Source organism: Orycteropus afer, unplaced genomic scaffold (assembly GCF_000298275.1).
Source record: "Orycteropus afer afer isolate SDZICR_OR568_19922 unplaced genomic scaffold, OryAfe1.0 scaffold00490, whole genome shotgun sequence".
In the NCBI taxonomy this organism is placed as follows: domain Eukaryota; kingdom Metazoa; phylum Chordata; class Mammalia; order Tubulidentata; family Orycteropodidae; genus Orycteropus; species Orycteropus afer.
This window is the reverse complement of record NW_006922077.1, coordinates 1183874-1211168: the sequence shown is the minus strand read 5'-3', so window position 1 is coordinate 1211168 and position 27295 is coordinate 1183874. Positions and strand designations below refer to the sequence as shown.

General features: G+C 39.7%; 1 protein-coding gene across 1 annotated transcript in view; it reads left to right on the top strand.

The window, feature by feature from the left end:
• CS (citrate synthase) overlaps nucleotides 1-27295 on the top strand; it is a 71828-nt gene that overhangs the window by 37411 nt on the left and 7122 nt on the right. Inside the window, exons 3-7 of the mRNA XM_007955121.2 lie at nucleotides 16261-16311; nucleotides 16735-16842; nucleotides 20386-20451; nucleotides 21023-21154; nucleotides 21401-21589. Coding sequence (XP_007953312.2) covers nucleotides 16261-16311; nucleotides 16735-16842; nucleotides 20386-20451; nucleotides 21023-21154; nucleotides 21401-21589 — 546 coding nt within the window. The remainder of the gene's footprint in view (nucleotides 1-16260; nucleotides 16312-16734; nucleotides 16843-20385; nucleotides 20452-21022; nucleotides 21155-21400; nucleotides 21590-27295) is intronic.

The window sequence follows — 27295 nt, the reverse complement described above, 5'->3', positions numbered from 1 at the left end:
GTCTTATTGGTTGCCCCTTGTAGGTAACTTTTTGTTTTTCCCATGCTGCTTTCGGGATTCTTTCTTTGTCTTTGGTTTTGGTGAGTTTGATGATGATAGGTCTTCGTGATTTTCTTTTGGGATTCATTGGACTTCCTGAATGGATATATTCTCAACTTTCATCATACCAGGAAAATTCTCTTCCAACAAATCTTCAACAATTTTCTTTGTGGTTTTATTTGTCTCTTCCTGTCCTGGAATTCCGATTACATGTAGGTTATTATTCCTTTTGATTGTATTCCATATGAACCTTAGGCTTTCTTCATTTTGTCTTGATCTTTTTTCTGATTGATCCCTTTCCAAAGAAGTGTTTAAGGTATTTGTCCTCAATCTCACCAATTCTGTCTTCCGTTGATTCAATCCTGCTCCTTTGCCCATTCAATGTCTTATCTATTTCTGAAAATTTAGTATTGATTTTCTGGGTTTCTGTCTGTGGATTTTGTATCATTTCTAATTTTTCATTTATTTTGTCTTTTTGTTCTTGTATTGTCTTTTGAAATTGTTGTAGAGTTTTCGCTGTGTTTTCCTTGATCTGTCTCTAAATTCGTTAAAGGTACCTAAATATAATTCTTTTGAATTCCTTAGCAGGGAGTTCCAATGTTGCTTTTTCCTCAGGGATGTGTTTTGGGTCTGTATCCTGGTCCCTTGTTTCTCCTGTTTTATCTTGCTTCTTTATGTGGACTGTGATGCTCTGTAGTCTCCGAGGCATTATGACGTTTTTGTGTTTATATTTGATTGGTGATTGTATGTTGGAGTGACTTGCCCACAATTTTTGTTTTCTTTGTTTGTGTATTATCTCTGCAAGCAGGGTACTGTGCTGTGCTCCTTTATTTACTAGTTGATAGCTCTTAAACACTCACCACCTGTCTCCTTTCCTATTGTCAGTCTCTCGTATGTTCCTGCGGACCTTGGCAAACAGAGCCTATTGTTAGGTCCCTGGAATCTGAATGAGAATGCTATCACTATAAAATCCCAAATGGTTGCCACTTGTAAAGATTCAAAATGGCTGCACCCTCAGTCACTTTAAATATCCAAAATGGCCACCACTTATAAACAATCAAAATGGCTACGCCCTCGGTCATTTTAAATATACAAAATGGCTGCTACGTGTAAATACTCAAAAGGGCTGTGCCCTCTGGACAGCAGAAAGTCAATGGCTCAGGTTGTCTTTCTGTTTCCCTTCCTAGTCATAGGCCACCAGCGCAGTTGTCCCTGCAGCCCTTGGTGATGAAGGCTGATCTTTACATCAATTCTCAGGTCCCAACACCTCTTGGAAATATTCAGGCTGTTGGTCCCGTCAGGGTAGCTGACAGACCATCTCTGTATTCACTGTTTTCGTTCAGGTTTTTCAACTAGTTGGTACCTAATCCACTTCTGTATAGTTGCTGTCAAAGCTCAGGCTCCAGGATTATCTTCTGTATCTCTGTCAATTGGTTTTTCTTTTCTTTGTTGAAGAGGGTCTGTGTCACTTGTCTGCCTATTCCTCCATATTACCGGAAGTCCTCTGTGGATGTCATATCTTCCAGCCTCACAGCAACATGCAAACCACCACAGTATGCCAAATTGACAGATGAGTGGTGGAGTTGTTAATGAGTCTTCCTCCAGTTTTAATGCCACATTCCATATAGTCCACCTTCTGGATTATTGGCTTAGCATACAGACTGAATAAGTATAGTGAAAGGATACAACCCTCACACATACCTTTCCTGATTTTAAACCACTCAATATCCCCTTGTTCTATTCAAATGACTGCCTCTTGATCTATGTACAGGTTCCTTATGAGCACAGTTAAATGTTCTGGAATTCCCATTCTTCAAAATGTTATCCAAAATTTGTTATGATCCACACAGTCAAATGCCTTTGCGTAGTAAATACAACACAGATAAATATCTTTCTGTTATTCTCTGCTTTCAGCCAAGATCCATCTGACATTAGCAGTAGTAGTAGTAGTTCCACCTTCTCTTCTGAATCCAGCTTGAATTTCTGGCAGTTCCCTGTACTGCTGTAACTGTTCTGAATTATCTTAAAAAATTTACTTGTGTATGATATTAATGATATTGTTCAATAATTTCTTCAGTCTTTTGCTTTTCTTTAGAATTGGCAGTAATGTGATCTCTTCCAGTTAGTTGGCTGTAGCTGTGTTCCAAATTTCATGGCTTAGATAAGTGAGCACTTTCAGTGTTGCATCCATTTATTGAAACATCTCCATAATATTCTGGAGCCTTGTTTATCACCAGTGCCCTTAGTCAGGTTGGACTTCTTCCTTCAATACCATTGGCTCTTGATCATATGCTACCTCCTGAAATGGTTGGAAGTTACCACTTATTTTTGTTACAGTGACTGTATATTCTTCCATCTTTTGAGGCTTCCTGTGTCATTCAGTATTTTGCCCATAGAATCTTTCAGTATTTCTACTCAAGGCTGTAATTTTTTCTTAAGTTCTTTCAGCTTGAGAAATGCTGAGCATATTCTTCCCTTTTGTTTTTTAACTCCAGATCTTTGCACAGTTCATCATAATACTACTTTACTTTGTCCTCTCGAGCTACCTTTTGAAATCTCTGTTCAGCTCTTTTACTTCATCATTTCTTCCATTCATTTGCTTTAGCTACTCTTTGTTCAAGACAAGTTTCAGAGTCTCTTCTGACATCTGTTTTGGTCTTTTCTTTCTTTCCTCTCTTTTCGATGACCTTCTGCTTTCTCCATGTATGATGTCTTTGATGTCATCCCACAACTTGCCTGGTCTTTGGTCTTTAGTGTTCAGTGTATCAAATCTGTTTCTTCCTCCCCCCCACCCCCATATCCTTGAGGTAATCTCTGAATTCAGGTGTAATGTAATCAGGGTTGTACTTTGGCTCTTGCAGATTTATATTTATTTTTGTCAGTTTCAACTTGAACTTGCATATGAGTCATTGATGATCTGTTCAGCAACTGACTCTAGCCTGTTCTAACTGATGACACTGAGCTCTTCTCTATTGTCTCTTTCCACAGATGTAGTCAATTTGATTCCTGTGTATTCCATCTGGTGAGGTCCATGTGTGTATCTGTCAATTATGTTTTTAAAAAGAGTTTCCAATGAATAGGTCGTTGATTTTACAAAATTCTATCTTACAGTCTCCAGTGTCATTTCTTTCACCGAGGCCATATATTCCAACTACTGATCCTTCTTTGTTTCCAACTCCTTACAATTCCAATCACTAATTATTATTGATACTTCTTGATTGCATGTTTGATCAATTCCAGACTGTAGAAGTTGGTAAAAAAAAAAAAAAAAAACTTCAGTTTCTTTATTTTTGGCATTAGTAGTTGGTGCATAAATTTGGATAATAGTCATATTAACTGGTCTTCCTTGTAGGCATATGTTTATTATCCTGTTACTGACAACATTGTACTTCAAAATAGATCTTGAAATTTTCTTTTGACAGTGAAAGTACGCTATTTCTCTTCAATTTGCCATTCCTGGCAAGTAGACCATATGATTATCCAGTGAAAAATGGCCAGTGTCAGTCCATTACAGCTCACTTATGCCTAGGATATCTGTCTTTGATGATGATGATGATGATGATGAAGATGATGATGATTTGGGTGAAAGTTTACAGAGTAAATTCATTTTCTATACAGCAGTTCATACACATTTTGTTTCATGGTATTGATTGCAATCCCCATAATGTAACAGCTCTTTTCCTGCTTCCTCACTGTGGTTACCTTTTCCTTGTGAGTTTCTTTCCTATGCATTCCTGTCCCCTGAACTATCTACCTGTGCAAATACTGCCCTTTTAATCGCCTATGGTTAATTCTTCTAAGGAATACCTACTTGGTATAAATGTTTACCTTACACACCTGTCTGTTACTTGGCTGGAAGTGAGTTCATTTCCAGCCTTGAAGGGTGACTAAGGGGCCATAGCCTTAGGGGTCCCACCAGTCTCTATCAGACCAGTAAGACTTGTCTTTTTTATGATTTTGAATTTTGTTCCATATTTTTCTTCCTGGAGCTCTGGTAGCGTAGTGCCTACGGCACTTGACTGCTAACCAGAAGGCTGGCGGTTCAAACCCACCAGCCACTCCTCAGAAGGATGCTGGCGCAATCTACTTCCGTAGTGATACTGCCTTAGAAACCCAAGGAGAGGTCGCTATGAGTTGGATCCGACTCGACGGCACATAACAACAACATTTTTCTCCCACTCTATCCACAACCAAAAAACCAAACTCACTGCCGTCGAGTTGATTCCAACTCATAGCAACCCCCTCTAGGTTTCCGAGGCTGTAAATTTTTACAGAAGTAGATTGCCTCGTCTTCCTTCCACAGAGCAGCTGGTAGATTGGAACCACCAAACTTCTGGGTAGCAGCCAGATGCCTTATCCATTATGCCACCAGAGCTTCTTCCACTCTATCCAGGATCTTCTATTTTGATCCCTTTCTGAGTGGTTGATAGTGGTAGCTGGGCATCATCTAGTTTTTCTGGTCCCAGGATCATGTAGGCTGAGGTTTTCATGGTCCACTATTAGGATGTCTATCTTTTAAAGCCTTCCATTTCATTTTTGACAACTTTCAATTTTCTTAGATTCATACTTTGTACATTCCAATTATTGATTGATGATTGCAGTACTTCTCATTTTGTGTGTGCCACATCAGCAAATGTGATAGCGGGTTAGTGAAGCTTGTTTCCTCTCCCTGAGACTCCTCCCTTCTTAGCCAAAATGCTGTTAAGGAAAAAAAAAATTTTTTTTTTTTAATCCTATTCCATGTTGTTGTTATGTGCTGTCAAGTCGGCCCCAACTCATAGCGACCCCTCCTTGGGTTGCCAAGGCAGTATCACTACAGAAATAGATTGCCCAACCTTCCTTCTGAGGAGTGGCTGGTGGGTTTGAACCACCAGCCTTCTGGTTAGCAGTCAAGTGCCTTAGGCACTATGCTACAGAGCTCCTATCCTATTCCATAGCTGGAGGAATTACCCATTCGTGCCTCTTCCCTTCCTCCTCTTGTCTTGCCTCCTGCTGCCCAGGCTTGACTGCCTCTTTTTTGGGATCTAACTCCTGGGAAAGAGTAATATTTCTCTGGGAGCTTGATTGATAGATGATAGGTGGTAGGCCCACACAAAGGAGCTCTGATGGTGTCGTGCCTAAGACATTTGACTGCTAACCAGAAGGTTGGCACCCACCCACTCTGCAGAAGGAAGATGGGTCAATCTACTTCAGTAAAGATTTACTGTCTTGGAAACCCATTGGAGGTTGCTATAAGTTGGAATAAACTCTATGGCAGTGAGTTCAGTTTTGAGTTTTAGGCCCACACAAGGAGCTCTGGTGATGTAGTAGTTAAAAGTATTTGGCTGCTAACCAAAAAGTCGGTGGTTCATCACCAGCCCCCAGCCCCAACCCCCGCTCCCTGGGAAGAAAGATGAGGTAGTCTGCTTCCATTAAGATTTACAGCCCATGCTCTCTGACCTGTAGGATCGCTATGAGTCAGGATCAACTCCATGGCAGTGGATTTTTAGGCCTACACATTTCTAAGAAATATTTATTGAACTCAGCTATGCACCAGGTGCTGTTCAAAATGCTTTCATATAAGTTATTTCATTTAGTGTCCTTATCTGCTCTGAAACTGGCATCATTACCATTAAAAAAAAACCTCACTGCCACTGAGTCAGTTCCAACTCACAGTGACCTCCTTTAGGTTTCTGAGGCGGTAAATCTTTTCAGAAGTGGATTGCCCAGTCTTTCTTCTGTGGAGTGGCTGAACTACTAACCTTCTGATTAGCAATAAATTGCCTTAGGCACTATGCCACCAGCGCTCCTTATTAGAAATGTAAAAACTGAGAAGTTTTAGATTAACGTAGCCAAGAGAACACAGCTAGAAAGTGGCAGAATCAGGATTTAAGGATCTCTCCTTGATCATTCTATATTACAGGCTCGTTTTTCCCTGCTGCTTCCTTTTTCCAACATTCAGACTATAGCTGTGTCTCAGATTTATTATTCATAAGAATCACCTGGTGAGGTTATAAACTAAGACCCAATATTCTGCATTCCTAACAAGCTCCAAGTGATGCTGATACTTACTGTTGGCTAGGAAATGACATTTTAAGTAGCAAAGCTTTTGAGTACCTTTACACATGTCATTGTTGGATCCTTAGAATCAGACTCTGAGCTAAGTAGCTTGAATGTTATTCTAAATATGGACATAGAAAGGGAAACAAAATAGTTATTTTGGTTTGGGCTAGAATCCAGATTTCCTTTCTTGACTCTGAGTCAAATGCTTTGACCTTTATCAGTAGGTAAAGTTGAACTACCTTGAATCTTTCCTACTCTAGCCTTTGAGCAAATCATATCAATGAATTCCAAAAAACCTGATGGGTTCGAACTGCCAGCCTTTCAGTTAGCAGTCAGACACTTAACCGCTGTGCCACCAGGGCTCCTTATCAATTAATTGCTGCCTTTTAAATTGCTGTGATTGCATTCCCCCCCCCAAACTTCAGGGTTAGGTAAAAACATGACTGAACCTGACATTCAGGGCTGGATTAAGGCAAGTGAGGGCCCTAAATAGTGATAATCTGTGGTGCTCCCTCCTCTGCTTATCCATGAATTTGAATGGGATATGTGAGTTACTGTATACACGTGTATGTGTGTTGGTTGTCTGAGCTATCCACGATGTAACTTTTTTTTAAATGTGACTATAAATTAGCAATTGAATGAAGAACTGGCATATGCCATTTTAGCAGAATGAGATACACTGGATTATATAATTTTTAGTGGATGTAGGGTACTAAGATTTTTATTACGTACCATGTTTTTTTACGAAAAGAGTATTCCTCATATTTTACAAAAAGAAAATGAGTCAGTGAAGTTGTTTCACCAGTCAATGTAAAATTCTGTTACTCACCGACAATGAAAAATTGACTTGCATCGGTTTTACTTTAAACATCTCATACTTCAGTTTTGATGCTTGTTTTGTAATAAATGGTGTAATTATAAATGAACAAATGAAAAGGTGTCATAAAGGAAAATTTAATGATCAGAAAATACTATAACAAATTACTATATTTTTGGATCTTTCATCTCTAACTAATGTTATAATTTAAAACATTACTTACAGTCTTTTATAAGTTCTTCAGTGATTTTTGTCACAGTTAAGCTGCCAAAGAGTCTCAATATATAATAATGATAATGAATTGAATTTTCCTTGAATCATTGTACACTGAGGGTTTTTGAGTCACTTTAGGAACAAAAATGAATATTCTATACTGCAGTTTGTGATCATTCATGTTAGGAATATGCATACAGCAATTTCAACATTGGGAAATTTACTGTATGTTTTATCTTCTGAAACCATACATGCCTACATGAGTAAAATTTGTCTTTTCTAAATCTGTAAACTTCATTTATGTAAGATTGAACTCGTCTCATTTCTCCATAAAGATTTATGTTTAAGTCATGGGGAAAGCCTGCACTAATTTTTTTTGATACCTTCATGCAGTCTTCATCAGCTATAGCCACATTGTTTAAGAAGGAAAATCAGTTTGGAAAGAACTTCATACACTTTCACCCTTCTTTTCATGCAAGATACAAGAGTGTGGATGATGTGGGATATGATTATGTGAAATTGATCCCTGGCACTTAATAACTGATTTGTTTCTTTCTAATGCTCTGAGACATTGAACTGCTTGATAATCAGTATTTGGCAGGATTTGTTTTATTTTCAAAATCTTCTCTTAAATTATGTAAATATCCTGTTACTGTCTGATAGAGATCTTTGTACATCTTTAAATTTACTTCTGAATCTTGGACAGCTTGACTCATGCAGTGAAAATGCTGCAATATATTATTCCACGTAATCAACATAAATATATACTTTAGTATTTGCTTTTTGTTGGTAATGTTTTTAGCTACTCTTGGTATCTCCTTGTTGTATCTGATCTTCAGCAGTATTCCCTAAAGCATCTAGAATCTGAGTGTACGATTCCAGGATTGCACTCTTTGCTACAGCATGTGCTTCCAATGTGTATTAGAAAGACATTTTAATACTTGATCATTGCCTAAATATCCACTGGTGAGTAGAGGTGGCAAAAAGTGTGTAGAATAACAGAACAATAGGAAAAAAATCATAATTCCCTGACATATTGTCAGCATTATCATTAGACTCCCCTCTGTGCTTAAAAAAATCAGTCTTGCAAACTTTACATAAATAGTGAAGTACTTGATTTGCCATTTCTTCACTAGTACGACTTTTGAAGTTAGTAAATGTAATAAATTGCTCAACAGGTTTTCCATCTGTTGGAGATACATATTTTAAAACAATGCTTAGCTGATGTATATGCGAAAGATCAAGAGTAGACTCTACAGACTTGAAATATTAAGCTACTTATTCCACTGAAAATAGTTGATCAGACTTTGTCACTTACTAAGTTTATTAATTCTTCACATGTTGGTTTAGACACATATGGATTGCCCTTTCCTGTGTTACCTTATTTTGAGATGGGACCTGCTAAAAAATGGATCAAACTGAGCAACAAACAAGTTCAAATAAACTAAAAAAGTTACCATTTTGTGGGGACCTAAACTCTCCATTTCCTCCTTGAAAAGATAGTCCATGTTCAGCAATTATAATGACAGCAACAAATACATTGCAAAACAGCTTTTTAACACTGACGTTCTGTTATTTTGTGTTTCCAGTTCATAAGTTAAGCCAAAACCATGTCTTTGGTTTAAATATAAAACATATGGTCTCTGAACTGAACTGTTTTCATGTTTATCAGTCATATTTGAGTTATGTCAGTTAAATCCATCTGTAGCAAATTGAGAATTAAATTATTTAGGACTAAACAGTTTGCAAACAGAAACAATATACAGAGCCTACTAATGTAGAATACAGTAGCCACTCCCTCTTATAATTTTCACCATTACCTTTGTACCCTAGAAACATACTCTGGCTACAAAACCTTGTTTGTTTAACATCCAGAACTTTTTGACATGAATTTTCAAATGCTCCACTGTGATGATAATCACTTGGCCTTCCTTCGATCTCGTGGTAGTGCTGTTGTTAGGTGCAGTTGAGTCATCTCCAACTCATAGTGACCCTATGCATAGCAGAACGAGACTCTGCCCGGTCCCATGCCATCTCCATGATCCTTGCTGTACTTGAGCCCATAGCCCAGCCACTGTGTCGGTCCATCTTGTTGAGGGCCTTTCCCTCTTTCATCAGCCCTCCACCTTACCAAGCATGACATCCTTCCCCAGGGAATGGTTCCTTCTGACAACATGACCAAAGTAGGTGAGACGAAGTCTGACCAGTCTCACCTCTGAGGAGCATTCTGGCAGCACTTCCTCCAGGACAGATCTGTTAGCTCTTTTAGCAGTTCATGATACTTTCAGCATTCTTCGCCAGCACCACAGCTCAAAAGCATCAATTCTTCGGTCTTCCTTATTCATTGTCCAGCTCTCACATGCATATGAGGTGATTTAAAATACCATGGTTTGTGTCAGGTGTACCTTAGTCCTCAAGGAGGCATCTTTGCTCTTCATCACTTGAAAGAGGTCTTTTGCAGCCAATTTGCCCAGTGCTATACATTGTCTGATGTCAGGACTGCTGCTTCCATTAGTGTCATTTGTAGAACCAAGCAATCTGAAGTCTCTGACAACTTCAGTCTTTTCTCCATTTATCGTGATGCTGCTTATAGGTCCAGTTGTGATGGTTTTTGTTTTCTTTATATTGAGATGCAATCTATACTGCAGACTGTATTCTTCAGTCTTCATCAGTAAGTGCTTCAAGTCATCCTCACTTTCAGCAAGCAGAGTTGTGTTGTCAGCAGATTGCAGGTTGTTAATGATTCTTCCTCCAATCCTGATGCCACATTCTTCTTCATACAGTCCAGCTTCTCTGACTCGTAGTTTACATCATTAGAAGAAAAATTACTCCACAAAATAAGAACTATATGTCTGTTATGTATGGGGTCTGCAGATACAACAATTTCAGGTTCTAAAATAGTTTCATTTTCTACACTTTTTTTTCTTTTTAACTACAGCAAAGGAATAAATACAGAATTTTGAACTCTTATATTCATATTTCTATTAATTTCAGCACTAGTGGTTCTAGTACAATTTGTACCCATTAAACGTGAGCATTCAACAGAAGTCTCTTCTGATTCATTATGTTTTAAAAAGGAAATTCATTTTAGAATTGTTTTTAGAGGTTCACAAGTCCTTCTCTTTTTATCTTCTCTGAACTTTCATCTTTGTGCTTCACTAAGTTGTTGCTGTTTGGTTTTACCTGGATGTAAAATTATGTCACTTTTAAAATTTGGTCCTACCATAGCAAATAAATGTGAAAAATTGAAAATAAACAAGATGTATAAAACAAGTAAAATTTATCAAATAAAATTTGAATTTGGACATTAACACAAAAATTTATATTTGAAAATTAGTTTAAAAAATTGACTTGTAATGTAATTTTGTTATTCAGATCAGAGATAGAAGAAATAATACTTTCAAGGCAGCTGGAAATAATTTCATTTGTTTGTCATACTATGTGTGTATTACTAGCTAGCCCTTGGCAAATCTGCACAAGTGTATTCAGTCTTGAAATAGTAATTAAAAAGTTGTGAATCACTTTTTGTCCTTTGATACCACAACTTCACAGTTCATTGGGCTACTATGATATTCCACAATTGCAAGAGCAATTGCAAAGAAACTGATACAAATACAAGGGTATGCTCAATTTGAAGAGGAATTTTCGTTCACATGGTAGGAGCTCTGGTAGTGTAGTGCCTAAGGCACTTGACTGCTAACCAGAAGGCTGGCGGTTCAAACCCACCAGCCACTCTTTGGAAGGAAGATGGGGCAATCTACTTCCGTGGTGATAGTGCCTTGGAAACCCAAGGAGGGGTCGCTATGAGTCAGGTCCGACTCAACGGCACATAACAACAAACAACAACATGGTATAGGACAAAACCAGATACTTAACACTGATAAACAAGTTGAGTTTAGGAGATGGCTATAACTAAGCAGCAGTTAGAACTATTTTCAATGATGTTGCATTCTTACCACCTTGTTATGAGACCTTCCACCCTTTTCTTTCTGGTTCTCTCCCCTTGCTAAATGAAGTAAAAGGAGAGAGCAACTCATTGGTTCAGGCTGTTCCTCCTCCAGTGGGGAGAAAATCCTTGTTTTATGTGCATATCAGTAGAAGAAAGATGTCCAACCTGAGGGAATTTCCATTTTCATCTTAAGATTTGAGTTGTTATTTTATCTGTTGAGATTAGATAGAATTTTGTTTTGTTGGGTTTTTTTTGCCTAAAATTTAACCTTAAAATATTCTTCTTATGATCTTTTTTCACCAATGAAACTGCGAGCCATTGTAGAAACTTAAAGATGGTTTACAAGTGGAAGAATTACCATTATGGAGAAATTTTAACTTCTCTCAGGTCTGTGCCCTGTCACCTCTATAAAAACAAAAAAGATCTACAAGGCTGATGTGGTCTCTGGGAGGTAGGTCAGTAGGACCTTGGAGCATGCAATGGCTTGAACAAGATTTAGGTTTATAGAGCACTAACTTGAATTTATTCATGTCTTCCCTTTTTGGTGACTAATAAGAAAAGGCAGTTATTTCAAAAAAGTCTGGAATAGATATACACACAGAAAGCACATTCTTTGATGTTTACCAGGGATGTGAGGGGAAGGGAGGAGGAATCACTTTCTAAATAACAGACACTGTTATTTTTGGTGATGAGAAAGGCAGTACCAATATGGTTGAAGTGTAAACAACTTGAACAAGGTAAATGAAGACACTGAGAAGTACACAAGAAAAATAGACAATTTCAGTAAATGCTATAACATAAAATTTTGTAGCAACAATAATAACCAAAAATATGTGTGTAGTAACAGGTAGGTAGGTAGGTATGCATCTATGTGTATAGAAAGGTATATGCATGTTTCAGTGTATCTGTCAAACAAAAAAAAAAAGGCTTACTGCCATCCAGTCATTTTCAACTCATAGCAACCCCCATTGGGTTTCTGAGGTGGTATCTCTACAGATGTAGATTGCCCAGTCTTCTTTTCAAGGAGCCGTCTGGTTAGCAGTCAGATGCCTTAGGCACTATGCCACCAGAGCTCCAAGGGTTTCCAAGGCAGTAAATCTTTATGGAAGTAGATTGCTCTATCTTCTTTCCGTGGAGCGGCTGGTGGATTTGAACCATCAACTTTCTGGTTAGTAATCAATGTCTTAGGCATTGTGCCACCAGAGCCCCGTGGTGTATCTGTAAGCATATGTTCATACAGGTTTGTGTGTGCTACAAATATATCAGTATATATAGTAAAGCATGAAGAGGGCAGAGTTATGGAGACTTCCTAGACATCTGCAAACAACTCACAAGACTGGTTAAAAGGCTCAGGACCATAGTCTCCTAGGACAACTTAGTCAATTGACATAACAGTTCATAAAGATAATGTTCTGTACCCTAGTTTGATGGTAGTGTCTAGAGTCTTAAAAACTTCTGAACAGCCATCTAAGATACAACTATTGGTCTCTACTCCTCTGGAGCAAAAGAGAAAGAAGGCAACCAGAGACTGAAAGATGAAACTAGTCCTTGGGACTACTAGCCCACATGAACCACAGCCTCTTCTAACCTGAGACCAGAAGAACTAGGTGGTGCTTGGCTATCATTACCAACCATTCTGACCAGGGACACAATAGTAGGTCCCAGATAGAATGAGAGATAAATGTAGAACAAAATTCAGTTGCTAAAAAAGGCCAGAGCTGCTGGACCAATAGAAACTAGAAGAACCCCCAAGAGTATCACCCTAAACGTAACAAATGCTGGCAAGGCTGCAGAGAGATTGGAACTCTCATACACTGCTGGTGAGACTGCAAAATGGTACAACCATTGTGGAAGATGGTATGGCATTTCCTTGAAAAACTGAAAATAGAAATACCATTTGATCCAGCAATTCAGTTACTAGGAACATATCCTAAATAGATGAGAGACAGAACACAAACAGACATATGCACTCCCATGTTTATTGCAGCACAATTCACTGTAGCAAAGAAGTGAAAACAACCTAAATGTCCATCAACAGATGACTGGATAACCAAACTGTGGTACCTTCATATAATGGAATACTATGCAACATTAAAGAATAATGAAGAATACATAAATCATCTCACAACATGGATGAATTTAGAGGACATTATGCTGAGTGAAATAAGTCAATCACTGAAGGACAAATAACTGTATGAGCCCATTATTATAAAAAGTCAAGGAAAGGTTTATTCAGGGAATGAAACTCACTTTGTTGGTTTCCAGGCACTGGAGGGAAGGGGAGAGAAAATCTTAGACTATTTTGGGGGCCACGTAAAAAATACATATATGTTACCCTAAGATTGAACTTGAACTGAAGCTAATCGTAGAGGTCATATTTTAGCCAAATAATAGATTGACTTATAAAATAAGCAATATCACCTATGAGTAACATGTTCCTGTGATGCAGTGAATTATTTAGTATGGTTCTTACAGTGCCGTGGCCTTTGTGACCCCCACCAGATGACTGGGTGGGACTATGTAAATGTGAAGGTGCTCACCGAGGGGATTGGATAGCTTACTAATAATGTAAATAAGGTACGTGACACTCTTGTGGGAGTGGGACCATGCAAATAATATGTGTGGAATTCCCTAACAGGAATTGGTCAGTTTTGCCATTTTGCTAGGCTTTACTTGAGGTATCTCAGGGATGGAAAGGAGGGATCTCACCACCATCAAGAAAACTAATGGTGGATTGACCAGGCTTGGACCCGACATCCTGTGCTGAGACAAAGGCAGCTGAACTAAGAGACCAGCATGAGACAGAGCGGTGGCCTTCCTAGCCCATAGTGTGAGAAAGCTGAGTGCCTTCAGGGAGGAGACTTGCTGGCAGAGTGGGATGCTTCTCTAGCCTCCTATCAGCAGAGCTAAAAGAGCTTTGTAATATTGGCCTGAGCAGGGCAAGAGGCCAAGGCCAGAGAGAAGCATGCCTGTGGCATGGCTGAGAAGAAGCTGTCCTGTTTGAAGAACTGTATCCTGAGTTGTTTCTGATCCTGAGTTGTAACCTGTTACTTCTCTAATAATCCCCATAATAGTGAGTATTGTCTGTGAGTTATGTGCCATCATTGCAGTGAATTACTGAACCCAACAGAGAAGTAGAGAGTGGTATGGGAGGGACAGTTGGTGTCTGAGTTGACTAAAGGGTTAGAGCATGGCAACATGTCTGACGCCACCTTGTAGGAATCAGCCTTGGTTGCAACATATTCCTGATGATGTTCATCTTGATTCTCTCGCCCCCTTTAAAGTTAAAGGAGGTCAGATGCTGCCCCCATGCTCTTTTTCACAGCTTCCTTATACAATTAACTGTATGAGACCAAATAGTCAACATTTACCCAAAAGCAGAGGTGAGAAGGCACAGAGGGAAAGAGAAGCTAAATCAATAGAAACAAAACAAACAGAATGGAAATAGTGAGAATACTGACACACTGTGAAAGTATGTAACCAATGTCATGAAACCATTTGTGCAAAAACTGATAGATAGGAAGGTAATTTTCTGTGTAAACTTTCACCTAAAACAACAAAATATTTAAAAATAATAACTTTTTCTGAAGGGTCTCTTCCATTTGCAGTCTACTCCCACTACTATACCACACTCCCATCCCTGCCCCAACAGGAAGCCCAAGCCCACTACTGTCAAGATGATTTCTGACTCACAGTGGAGTCGGAAACCTTTGGGTTTCCAAGGCAATAAATCTTTACAGAGGTAAATCGCCCCATCTTTCTCCCACAGAGCGGCTGGTGGATTTAAACTGCCAACCTTCTGGTTAGCAATCAGATGATTTAGGTACTGTGCCACCAAAGCTCCTTTCCCAACAGAAAGAGTGGTGCTAAATTCTAAAAAGCCTCAAGTCCCATAAAACTCTCTCCCTAGGGCATATAGTTATTTGGAATTTAGTTTGCAAAATGTATTCACATCCATTATAATTTATCAAAAGAACACTGAAGTGTATGTTATATTAGCACCATTTTATTGACAGGAAACAGGCTTCCTTCAATTCTCTCATTTGATCTTTGAAGTAATCTTGTGCAGAAAAGTTTATCTACTAGTCTAAGGCCTTAAAACTAGTTAGTGTGTTGGTCTTAATTTAAAGTTGAACTTTCTTTGGCAACTCAAGCACTCTTTCCACAGAGAAGTTTTACTTTGGGGATAAAAGCCTTTCTCTAAAAATAAGCTTGGCTAGCTACGCATTTCTGTGGTAAAGAATATCTTTCTTGAGTCTCAGATCTATCTTTCTGGATAATTTTCCTCCTGAACAGAAAAACTCATTGCTTCCAGGCAGTTCTGACTCATAGTGACCCTGTGTGTTATAGGATTCATAGGATTTTCTTGGTTGTAATCGTTGCTAAAGCAGATCACCAGGCCTTACTTCTGCAGAGTTGCTGCCTTAGTTTAGGCAAGTGCAAACCATTTGCACCACCCAGGACCTTTAACTTCCTAAAAGATATCTTTAAAATTCCTTTAATACAGATATGTAGTTGATAAACTCTGTTTTTAATCTGAAAAGTGTTTATTTCACACTTATTTTAAGTGTCATGTCATCCTCCTCACCCCTATACTTAACTCAAGCTTCATAATTTTTCTAGGCACTTTGAAGATAATTTTCCAGTTCTCCAGTTTCTGTTGTTGCATTTGAGTAGGCATCTGCTTTCTCTGCTTTTTCCAAGAGAGTTAGAAGTATTATTGTGAAAGGCTGCCTGTGGACTCTCCTACACTGGAGAGATTAAAGTGCTGCCAAAAGACTTGGTACAGGACAGCTCTTACCAGCAGGGGTAAATTGGCCAGTTTCCTCATTTACTTTCCTTGGGACGACTCAGAATATTGACAGCTAGATTTGGGTTCCTTAACAATTGCCTCTCTGACCTTTTTTCTATGCCTAACAAAGCCGTACCTGGAATGCTGATGGTGGAAAAGAGTCTCTCTTCAGAGAATGCTCCTGTAGCTGTGGATGTTAGGAGCTGAGTTAAACCTGCTACTGCTTCCAGGCTAGTGACTCCTCCTAAGCAGTTTGGAGTCTTTTATACCTTTCTGTGTCCAACTGTCCTGAGAGGCTCAGATAAAGAGAAAAGAGGTTGTATCACTGAAATCAATGAAACTCTTTCCTGTTAGTGTACAGTAAGGAGGAGAAACTGTTGCATAACTGTTTTTGTATTTTCTTTGCAGAATGCATCCTGTCTTGTTCTTGCTGCCCGGCATGCCAGTGCTTCTTCCACGGTAAGAATTGGAAAAGAGGGCTGAGAATCATTGAGGCAGCCTGACCTTAGGCTACCACCTGGCCTCTTGCTATTATCCTGGCAATAAAACCAAAAAACTGCCTTTTCCCACCACTATGCAATTTCTGAATGTGGAAAGATCTTAGGTGAGCATCCTGAGTATCTCCTGGAGGTATCCATTATTATTGTTGTTACTGTAACTATTATTATTGCTGCTACTGCTGTTTTAAGAAGTAATTTACTCACTGGCTTAATAAAAAAGGGAATATCAAATGTTTTTTGCTTAATTCTGTAACCCTCATCTGTACAGAGTAATTGACTAGACTTCCTTGGCAGATAATGTGAGATTCTAAGAAGGAAAGCTTTAATAATCCCTACTTTATAGAAAATCTGATCTGCTTTCTGATCCTTCTACTTCTCTTAGAATTTGAAAGAAATATTGGCTGACATGATACCTAAGGAGCAAGCCAGAATTAAGACCTTCAGGCAGCAACATGGCAAGACAGTGGTGGGCCAAATCACTGTGGACATGGTAAGGGCTGTGGGGTAGGTCTTGTCTGGGAGAAGTATCTCTAATGTGCCTCAACAAAAGTACCCTTCTTTTCATGAGTTGTTCAAAAGTGTTCTGTTCTATACGAGGAAATACTGAGATTATGGTGTTCATTAGAGATTAGGGTTTTTTTTTCCCTACAAATTTAATAGTTGACCCTAACCTAATTCATCGAGGGGAGGGATGAAGGAAGTTTCTATTTCTGTTCCCAGCCCTGTAGCTTTTGGGGCCAGGATTCTGTCCTTGATTTGATGTTACCCACTGTCTATTTAAACCACAGCCCTAGCAGGCCCTCTAGAACATATTGCAAAGGAAGAAACAAACAGCAAAAAAAAAGTTACCGTCATATATTATGCTGAGTGAAATAAGTCAGTTACAGAAGGACATATATTATATTTGTCTGTTATTGTAAAAAGCCAAGAAAAGGTTAATATATGGAAAGAAATTTTCTTTGTTGGTTACCAGGGTTGGGAGGGAACACTGTTAGGTAGAGAAAAGTATTTATTTGGTTGAAGAGAAGGTCAGTGTACCAAATGTGAGTGATCAACATGGTGGCATTGAGGAAGAGGAAGGCATAGAGAGATACATGGGAGGTACAGACAACAAAGATGAACCCTTTTGCACATACAGTACTGCGTTGTCAGTGAAGGCAAACATGGCTATATGGGTGGATAGATGGGTGGACAGGCTGAACTATTAGGTATTGTACTTACTGACTGTTGCATGGAGGAGGGTGCCCAAAACCATGTATAGGGTTGGCAGACAATGTGTATTTGTATGTTCTGTAAGAATTCCCAGGTATATAGTAGAGCTGACAAGGGACAAGGTTGTAGTCACTTCTTGCTACCCAGAGGGAGCAAGTAGTTGAACCTGTGGGCTCGGGACCATAGTTGCAGGGGACATCGAGCTCAATTGCATAACACACTACACAAAACATTGTTCCACCTCCTACTTTGGCGAGTAGCAACTGGGACCTTATAAGCTTGCAAGCAGCCATCTAGATGCAATGATGGGCCTCTCCTCATCCAGAGCAAAGAAGAATGAAGAAATCCAAAGATTCATGGACACAATCAGTCTAAGTCACTGGTACACCATGCGATCCTGAGCCTATATGACTAGAAGAACTAGATGGTGCCCGGCTACCACTGTCAACCACTCGGAGGAGGATCTATGTAGGAGATCCTGGATAGAGTGGGAGAACAATATGAAACAAAACTCAAAATCATTTGGGGGGCGGGGGAAAGGACCAGGTTTGCTGGTCTGATAGAGCTTGATAAAACATAAAAACTGTGGCCCCTAGCTGCCCTTCAAGTCTGGAATTAAACCCACACCTGTGGCTTCCACCCAAACAAAAGACAGGCATATGAGGTGAACATTTACACTAGGTAGATATAGTCCTTGGAGAGAACAATCATGGGAGAATAGAACGGATGTGTATGTACAGGGACATAGCTCGGGGCAGGAGTGCATGGAGGGAAGGGCACAGGGAAGAGGTAACTATGGGGAAAAAGTGGGAGGGGAGCTATTGCATTGTGGTAAATTGTAGTCAATGTCATAAGACAAAATGTATGTAAACTGCTGTATGGAAAATGAATTTGCTCTGTAAACTTTCACCCAAATCATAATTTAAATATATAAATAAATAAATTGCCATCAAGTCAATTCTGACTCTTAGCAACACTATAAGAACAGAGTAGAAGTGCCCTATAGGGTTTCCTAGGCTGTATGTAATCTTTATGGAAGCAGACTACCACGTATTTTTCTCATGGAGCAGCTGGTGGGTAAACCATTCAGTTAGCTGCCAAGTGTGCTTAGCCACTGTGCCAGCAGGGCTCTTTAGAACATATTTAGGATGACTTTTGCCCTAGTTTTAAGAGACTGACTGGCTCACATGATAAGTTCCACAGAAGTGTTTAGCCATTGGTCTCCATTTCTTCCCCTTGTAAATCTCATTCTGTTTACTTTGGTTGGTGGGAATGAGAAGGGGCAGTAAGGGTAAGCAATAGAAAAAATACAATAAGAAAAGGAAACAAACAGGCAGAAACATTAAAGAAAGTGACTTTTTTTTTATTGTGATTTGGGTGAAAATTTACAGAGCAAATTCACTTTCCATACAGCCCTTCACATACACTTTGTCTCATGACATTGACCACAATTTACCACAATGCAACAGCTCCCCTCCCACTTCTTCCTGATAATTACCTCTTCCCTGTGTCTATCCCTCCATGCCCTCCTGCCCCTTGAGCTATCTCCCGGTGCATTAGCAGCCCTTCTTTCTACCATGATTGTTCTGTCCATGGAGTGTATCTACCTCAGGTAAATGTTCAACTCATATGCCTGTCTTTTGCTTGACTGACAGCCACAGGTGTGGGTTCAGTTCCAGACCTGACGGGCAGCTAGGGGCCATAGTCTCAGTGCTTCTACCAGGCTCTATCGGACCAGCAAACCTGGTGTGTCCCCCCCTTTTTTTTTCCTCCAAATGATTTTGAGTTTTGTCCACGTTGTTCTCCCTCTCTATCCAGGATCTCCTACAGAGATCCCCTTCCAAGTGGTGGACATTGGTAACCAGGCACCATGTAGTTCTTCTCATCTCATAGTCATATAGGCTGCAGACTGGATGGTGTACCAGTTGCTAAGACTGATTGTATCCATGAATTTTTGGTTTTCTTCATTCTTCTTTGCTCTGGATGAGGAGAGACCCATCGTTGCATCTAGACGGCCACTTGCAAGCTTTTAAGATCCCAGTCACTATTCGCCAAAGTAGGAGGTAGAACAATGTTTTGTGTAGTGTGTTATGCCAACTGCGCTTGATGTCCCCAGCGACTATGGTCCCGAGCCCACAGGTTCAACTACTCAGTCCCTCTGGGAGCTGGCTTGTGACCAAGCAGTGACTACCACCTTGCCTCCTGTCAGCTCTACTATACACCTGGGAATTCAGATCATACACATAAGCTTATAGGACCATTATCTGCCAACCCTATACATGTTCTTGGGTACACTCCACACTTCACAGACATACCTACTAGTTCAGCCTGTCTACCCATCTGTCCACCCATCTATCCACCTGTATACCCATATTTGCCTTCACTGACAACGCAGTACTGTATGTGCGAAAGGGTTCATCTTTGTTGTCTGTACTTCCCATGTACCTCTCTATGTCTTTCTCTTCCTCAGTGCCACCATGTTGGTCACTCACATTTGGTACATTGCCCTTCTCTTCACCCAAATCAATACTTACCTCTATCAATCTAACAGTGTTCCCTACCCTACCCTCACACCCTTGGTAACCAACAAAGAAAATTTCCTTCCATAGATAAACCTTAAAGAAAGTGACTTTTCGATTTAATTTTTTCGTTTTCAGAGTTTTATTTTATGATAAATTTAACTCCTCAGTAATTTTTTTCTTCCTCCAAATGAAGTCTTACAAATCAGAATAAATTTCCTCTCCCGAATCCCATGAAGCTCTGATAAACTCTAGCCTAAATAACACTTGGCAGCTGGTCACATCCTCTTTCTTTTCTTCAGATGTATGGTGGCATGAGAGGCATGAAGGGTTTGATATACGAAACATCAGTTCTTGATCCTGATGAGGTAAGATAGCTTCATATCAATCACTGTAATCATTGTATTTACTGACTTGCATACAGTATGGATTAGGACAACGACAGTAAGAAAAACAGCACTTTCATATTTTGGAAAAGTGGAGAATAGGTATCATGAATGAAAAATTATTTTTATGCAAGTAACTCATTACCTGTTTTTTTGCAAACCATGCAACCTACGTGCATTAGTTTCCTATGCATGCTCTATGCATTATATCCATGGCCACATTATATGCAGAAAATATGTCACTGAAGAGGTTAACTTTTTTATATGAAAGTACAATAGAAATAAGTTATCTGATGATTTAAGCTTTAAAAGTTCTATTCTGACTTATTGAAAGGTCTTCTTTGAGTGGGACCAGTCAATTATGTGACTTCCAGGCCAGTAAACTTAAAAAGTTGTTATGGAAGGAAACTTTATTAGTTACCAGGGGTAGGAGGGGTGGGGAGGAAACACTACAAAAATAAAAAAGTAAAAAAAAAAAAAAATTAAAAAAGAATCGGAAGACCAGGGCGGGGGTGCGGGGAAGAAGTTGTAATTCTCACTCTTCTCCCCCAAGGGCATTCGTTTCCGAGGCTATAGTATCCCTGAATGCCAGAAACTTCTCCCCAAAGCTAAGGGTGGGGAAGAACCCCTGCCCGAGGGCTTGTTTTGGCTGCTGATGACTGGACAGATTCCAACAGAGGAACAGGTAAAGCAGAAGGACATCAGTTCTTCTTAATCCTTTTGCCTTTCTGTAATCTCAGACACTTAATCCTGATCTGGCTGTGGGTAGTAGTTACAGAAATTTTCAGTGAGGGGAAGGAATCAGAAAAGGGTCTGCTATGTAAACAAATTGAGCTGAACTCTTGGGTTTCTTTACTCTGCTATCACTGACCTTTTCATTCTCTCCTTCCTTTTCTTGCTAGTATTTTGAGTACTGTCTGTGTCTCCACAGGTATCTTGGCTCTCAAAAGAGTGGGCAAAGAGGGCAGCTCTGCCTTCCCATGTGGTCACCATGCTGGACAACTTTCCTACCAATCTACACCCCATGTCTCAGCTCAGCGCAGCCATTACAGCCCTCAACAGCGAAAGTAACTTTGCCCGAGCATATGCAGAGGGTATCAACCGAACCAAATACTGGGAGGTAGGAAATTTGGGTGGGGTAATTAATATGCAATAACCATTCAAAGAACTTGAGTATGATGAGAGATAAAGGAGAATATAGAATGTTTAGGAAAATTTCTATGCCAGAAACTCATTTAATAGATATTTATTATAGCTTTGTGTGTGTCAGTTGTAGGGATTACAAAGATGACTCAAGAATGGGTTCTATCACTAAGGTAATCTTGCTATAGTAGAGGTATGTACGTAAGAGCATTAAAGAGGCTCCAACTTAAATGCAGTATCCCTGAGGGTCACTCATTCCTCTCTCCATCTCTAAATAAGGAGGACCTTGAGAAATCTTTCAAGCTGAGTGAGTAACAGCTAAAGCAACACTGGAGCCTAGAGGAACTAATGCCAGCCAACCATAGTTCTGTGCTAGCCCACGCCCAAGATACCTGTCAGTGGTAGGAAGGTGGTTAGTATTCTGGGAGTAGAATCCAGAAGCAAACGAGCTTTTTTTCCTGACAACGAAATATGACCTTAATAGTTTGAACTGTGTGGTTTTGGTATGGGAAGGCAATTCTGCCATTTCCAGATACATAATACATAATTCCTTCCATCTTTCCATTGCTCCATGTACTCACAAACACTGGATAAAGTACAAGTTATCTGGCTATGTAGGATAGCTCCTTTGCTTTTATTTACTATTTGGGGACAGGTATTACAGGCCTAAGAAAATTCCTTTTTGCAAAGTGGTTGTTAAGTGCTGTCAAGTCAATTCTGCTTCTTGATCTCTTGTGACAGCAGATCTGCCCTAAAGGGTTTTCTAGGTTATAACCTTTACAAAGCAGATCATCAGGTCTTTCTACCGCAAAACCTATGGGTGAGTTAGCAGCCAAGCAATTAAACCATTGAGCCACGGGAGTCCCATTTTGCACATGGACTGATTTTTGACTAGGAAATGCCAAATACCAAAAAGGTCCCAAAGAATTCACTATGGTGCAAGGCACAGAATAGCATGACCCACTGGTCTGATAAAACTCCTTTGGGTCTTGGCAAACCCTGCTTGATTTGATTGGTCAATATTTACTCAGTGCCAACTCTGTATAGAGAATTGTGTTTGCTTTTGGAGGAGAGAATGAGGGAGGGTTTGAAATTGATGTTAATCTGGTTGGAATTGAGTGGGGGAGGTATAGGAATGGCACAGAATATACACATTCACAACCATATAAACTATTTATAAAGCTACACATCAGCAAGTATAGGAGATCCTATAATCTGCAAATATTGCTTTAAATTTTCTTTTTAAAATTCTATTCAAGTAATTATTTTGTGTGTGGGTCACTGCAGTCTGCTAGTGTCAGATCTCTTCTGCATTCAGGAGGATGAATGAGAATAAAGATCATCACAAAGCTAATTCCTTTGAGGTGTCAGTCAGACACACCTCCACTCTAACTTTTTGACCATTTCTGACACTAGCCACTACCCCACGCACACGACACACACCTCTTTACTTCTCTGCTGAGTTTGATAATTCGTTGCAATAGCCACACAGAACTCAAAGACCATACTCACCATTATGTGGTTTATTAGGGAAGTAACAGGTTGCAGCTTGGGATCAGGATAAACTTGGAAGTAACAGGACACAACTCAGGAGACAGGACACAGTTCTTCGATCAGAACAACTTCCAACCAAGACAGCTTTCAGCTGCTTCTTGGCCATGCCCACCACTGGGCCTTCTTTCTCAGCTGTGCCTGCCACTGGACATTCTCTTGGCCATGTGCTGCTCAGGCAAGTGTTACAGCTCTTTACCTCTGCCAACAAGTGCCTGGAGGCACCCTACTCTGCCAACAAGCCAACGGCCCAGAAGTGCTCATCTCTCTCGGCGTCATTCATCAAGTTTTCTGCAGCTGCTGCATGCCAGTCTCCTGGTTCCTGTTGCTTGTTGTGTTGACACTTGTGCTGCTACATTGTTTTATGCTGTCTTCAGTGATACAGCTCTCTCCTGTGCCTAGGAGTTTCTCAGCACAGGAGTCCTGAATCCAAAGGACATAATCTGCTCAAGGCTCTTGAGGGTAGTAAAGTCCCCTAAAGTCTGGAGTTGGCCCTTATTTAAGTTTACTTTTTGTCAGTTCCAAGTCATAGCCCTCCCACCAGACTATGAACTTGACCAATCCCCTTGTAGGCCACAGTCACTTAATTTGCATGGTAATCAAATTCCTGCAAGGTCACTTAATCTCATTGGTGGTTTTACACACCCTGTTCACAAAGTAGACAGACCAATTCTTGTAAGGTGCATAAAATAGACCAGTGACAAGGCGGGCTGTAGCCCAGCCAGTTGCTGTTGTTGTTGTTGTGTGCCGTAGAGTTGGACCCGACTCATAGCGACCCCTCCTTGGGTTTCCGAGGCGGTATCACTACAGAAGTAGATTGCCCAACCTTCTTTCCCAGGAGTGGCTTTAGCAAAACTATTAAGTCCAAGGCCAGAAAGGCCATATATATGAGAAATCCATTGCACCACAGTTACCATAGCAGAAAAGGTTAAATCAAGGTCATCATTTCTGTCCTGAAGTTTGTCTTTTTAAAAGTGACCACTCAGAAGTATCTGTTACTGCTTAGAATGCTATTGTCTGAACTGTCTCAAGGGGGAAAAGAAACAACTGCTTCCTGCTTGCTATTATATTACCTTTCTTTCAGTGTGTAGCCATTGGTTGACTATTCTATCATCATTTCTTTGTGAGATGTGATCCAAGGGTGGCTGGCTTGAGGAAGGCAGGTTGTATTTCAGGACTTTGCTGATCTTCTGGAGAGTATTTATAAACAATACTGACAAATACATATTAGTCAGCCTTAGGATGTTATGTCTCTAATAAGTTCACACTGCACAGAGTTTAGAGTTTAGAGAACAAATAACTGCGTTTAGTGGAGCTTGATGTACTTTTTCTGCCACATCTTTTCTCTCAAAGGTCAGTTAAGCTGTTTCAGTTTAATTCTCTGTCTTGGTTAGTTTAATGATGGACTATCTAAGTAAAATTACATGACAGCATTCAGCTGGTTATTTCTAATTAAAAATTTATAGTAAGGCATTTAGGAGCTCTGGTAGCATAGTGCCTAAGGCACTTGACTGCTCACCAGAAGGCTGGCGGTTCAAACCCACCAGCCACTCCTCGGAAGGAAGGTTGGGCAATCCTACTTCCGTAGTGATACTGCCTCGGAAACCCAAGGAGGGGTTGCTATGAGTCAGGGCTGACTCGATGGCAAACAGCGAACAACAAAACAAAAAGTAAGGCATTTACATGTTGTCTAAGTCTTTCCTAGAATCATCTACTTATACTGTTTTTTACATGTACCACAAGAGGATGATCTGCCTATAATTTATATAACATTAGATGAATAGTTAATCTCTTGAGTAGAAAGAGTTTAACCAGCTTTTACGTCTCTTTCTGATTGACTGTAACTTCATTCATGACAGGAAAATTGCTATGATACAGACAACTGTTTGTGAAGCCTTAAAATGTTGTTGAATTAGTAATACTTTCTAAACAGCTGATGGATGAAGTTCTTAAGGCTTATGAATGATACATATGGGTTTTGAAACTGTTCATAGTAAAACTGTCATCATCCCTAACAGCTAACAGCTTTTGATAACATGCCAAGTACAGGCAGTCCCTGCCAACTTGTGAACAACTCCTACTTGTCCTTTATTGTTACGTAAATTGGTCCTGGCTTTGAAATGATTGAACCAACCCCTACTTGCAACAAATTCATCACAATCACCTTCACTGCTGCACGTGCAGCTTTTAAATCATTGAAAAGGCTTCAAGTCTCTTCTTACACTAAAGGCTAAGTAAGAACCGTATGCATTTGTTCCTATTCACCTACAAGTTCCACTTAAAGACATGGCTAGAAACAGACCTTGTTAGTAACCTGGAAACTATCTGTATTGTGTTTAAAGGCTTTATATTCGTTATCTGATTTAATCCTCCAAACACCCTCTGAGGTAAGTGTTATTTATTATTCCCATTTTACTGAATAGAAGAACTGAGGATTAGAGAAGTTAGCTAGCTTACCCAAGTTCACACAGCTAGTAAGTGGTAGAGACCATATTCAAACTTGGGTTTACTTGACTCCAGGGTCTCTTCACCATTAATACTGGCTCTCTTCTTTTTTTGTGTCATCTTAATAGTGATTGAGAGCTAAATGGAAGAATCTTGACTGGAATTTTACTAGCAGTAGAATTGGTCCTTCATGATGATGATTATGGGTAGTTTTGCTACCTTTAAGACAGTTATGATGGTAGCATGTTTTAACATCTTTCTTCCAAGGCTTTATAAAGAAAAAATAAGTTGGTGAAGTATCTAAATAGCACCTTGGTCTCAGCTTACTAAAGAAATAAGCAGTAATTCTCTGTCAGATTCTTTTCTTTAAATATATATATATATTCATTCTTGACTATGCAATGTTGACGACTATAAAAGCAAGGTTAGGATCCCACACTGTCATACCTGGTCAAATATTTCTTGCTTCGTAAATTTCATCTTTAGTGGTTGAAGTTGAAATAATCTCCTTTTTGCGCTCTCTTTATGATATGGTTATTTACACCTTCCAAATAATTTTGAAGTAGTGCCTCAGGCATTGGACTGCTAACCAGAAGGCTGGCGGTTCAGACCCACCAGCACTCCTTGGAAGGAAGATTGGGCAATTCTACTTCTGTAGTGATAACGCCTTGGAAACCCAAGGAGAGGTCACTATGAGTCGGATCCGACTCGAGGGCAGTGCATTGCATTTTGTTGCATTGTATACGTCACAGGTAACAGTATCCTGTTCTTGACATTCTGCTGATGGTTCCGGGTTCCTTAAAGCTGCATATCTTGGTGCAGACTTCTAGAAGTAACCTACTTCCTTAGGAAATATAAACCTGCAAGTAGGTATAGTTATTATTAGTATGATTATTATATAAGTAATTTCCTGAGAACTTGGAAGTATAAGCTAAGTATTTCTTCCTTCAAATACCTTTTTAATTTTTGCATTCTTATTGCATCCTGATGGTATTGATAAAATTCAGAGTACTTGAGTAAAAAGATGACTTCACAGAGATTTACTCATTGGGTGGGTTGTTACAGATTTTGTTCTTTATTCCAACTGACTTACTGAAATGTCATGACTTTTTACAGGAGCACTTGGCAGTTAGTTTGAGGGAACAGCACTGTGTAATGTCAGTCAGAATGTATTTATTCTGTGCTCTCTATATACCTGAAACTAGATAAAAGCATAACAATTTTTAAGATTACTTAATAACAATAAAGATTTTCCTTTCCCTAAAGGAACTTAGAATCTCTTTAAGAAAACTGAGACATAAAAGTTGAAGCAAGCTGTTAACATCACCAAATTAGAGACAACCAGACATTATATGCCTCCTGATAAATGAATATAACACTACCTATTAAGTTGTTGTTAGGTGCCGCTGAGTCGTCTCTGACTCATAGCAACCCCATGCACAGCAGAATGAAATACTGCCCGATCCTGCACCAGCTCCATGATCCCTGCTATACTTGAGCCCATCATGGCAGCCACCGTGTCAATCCATCTTGTTGAAGGCCTCCCCCTCTTTCGTCTACGCTCCACCTTACCAAGCATGACATCCTTCTCCAGAGAATGATCCCTTCTGACAACATGACCAAAATAGGTGAGACGAAGTCTGGACATTCTCACTTCCAAGGAGCATTTTGGGTGCCCTTCCTCCAG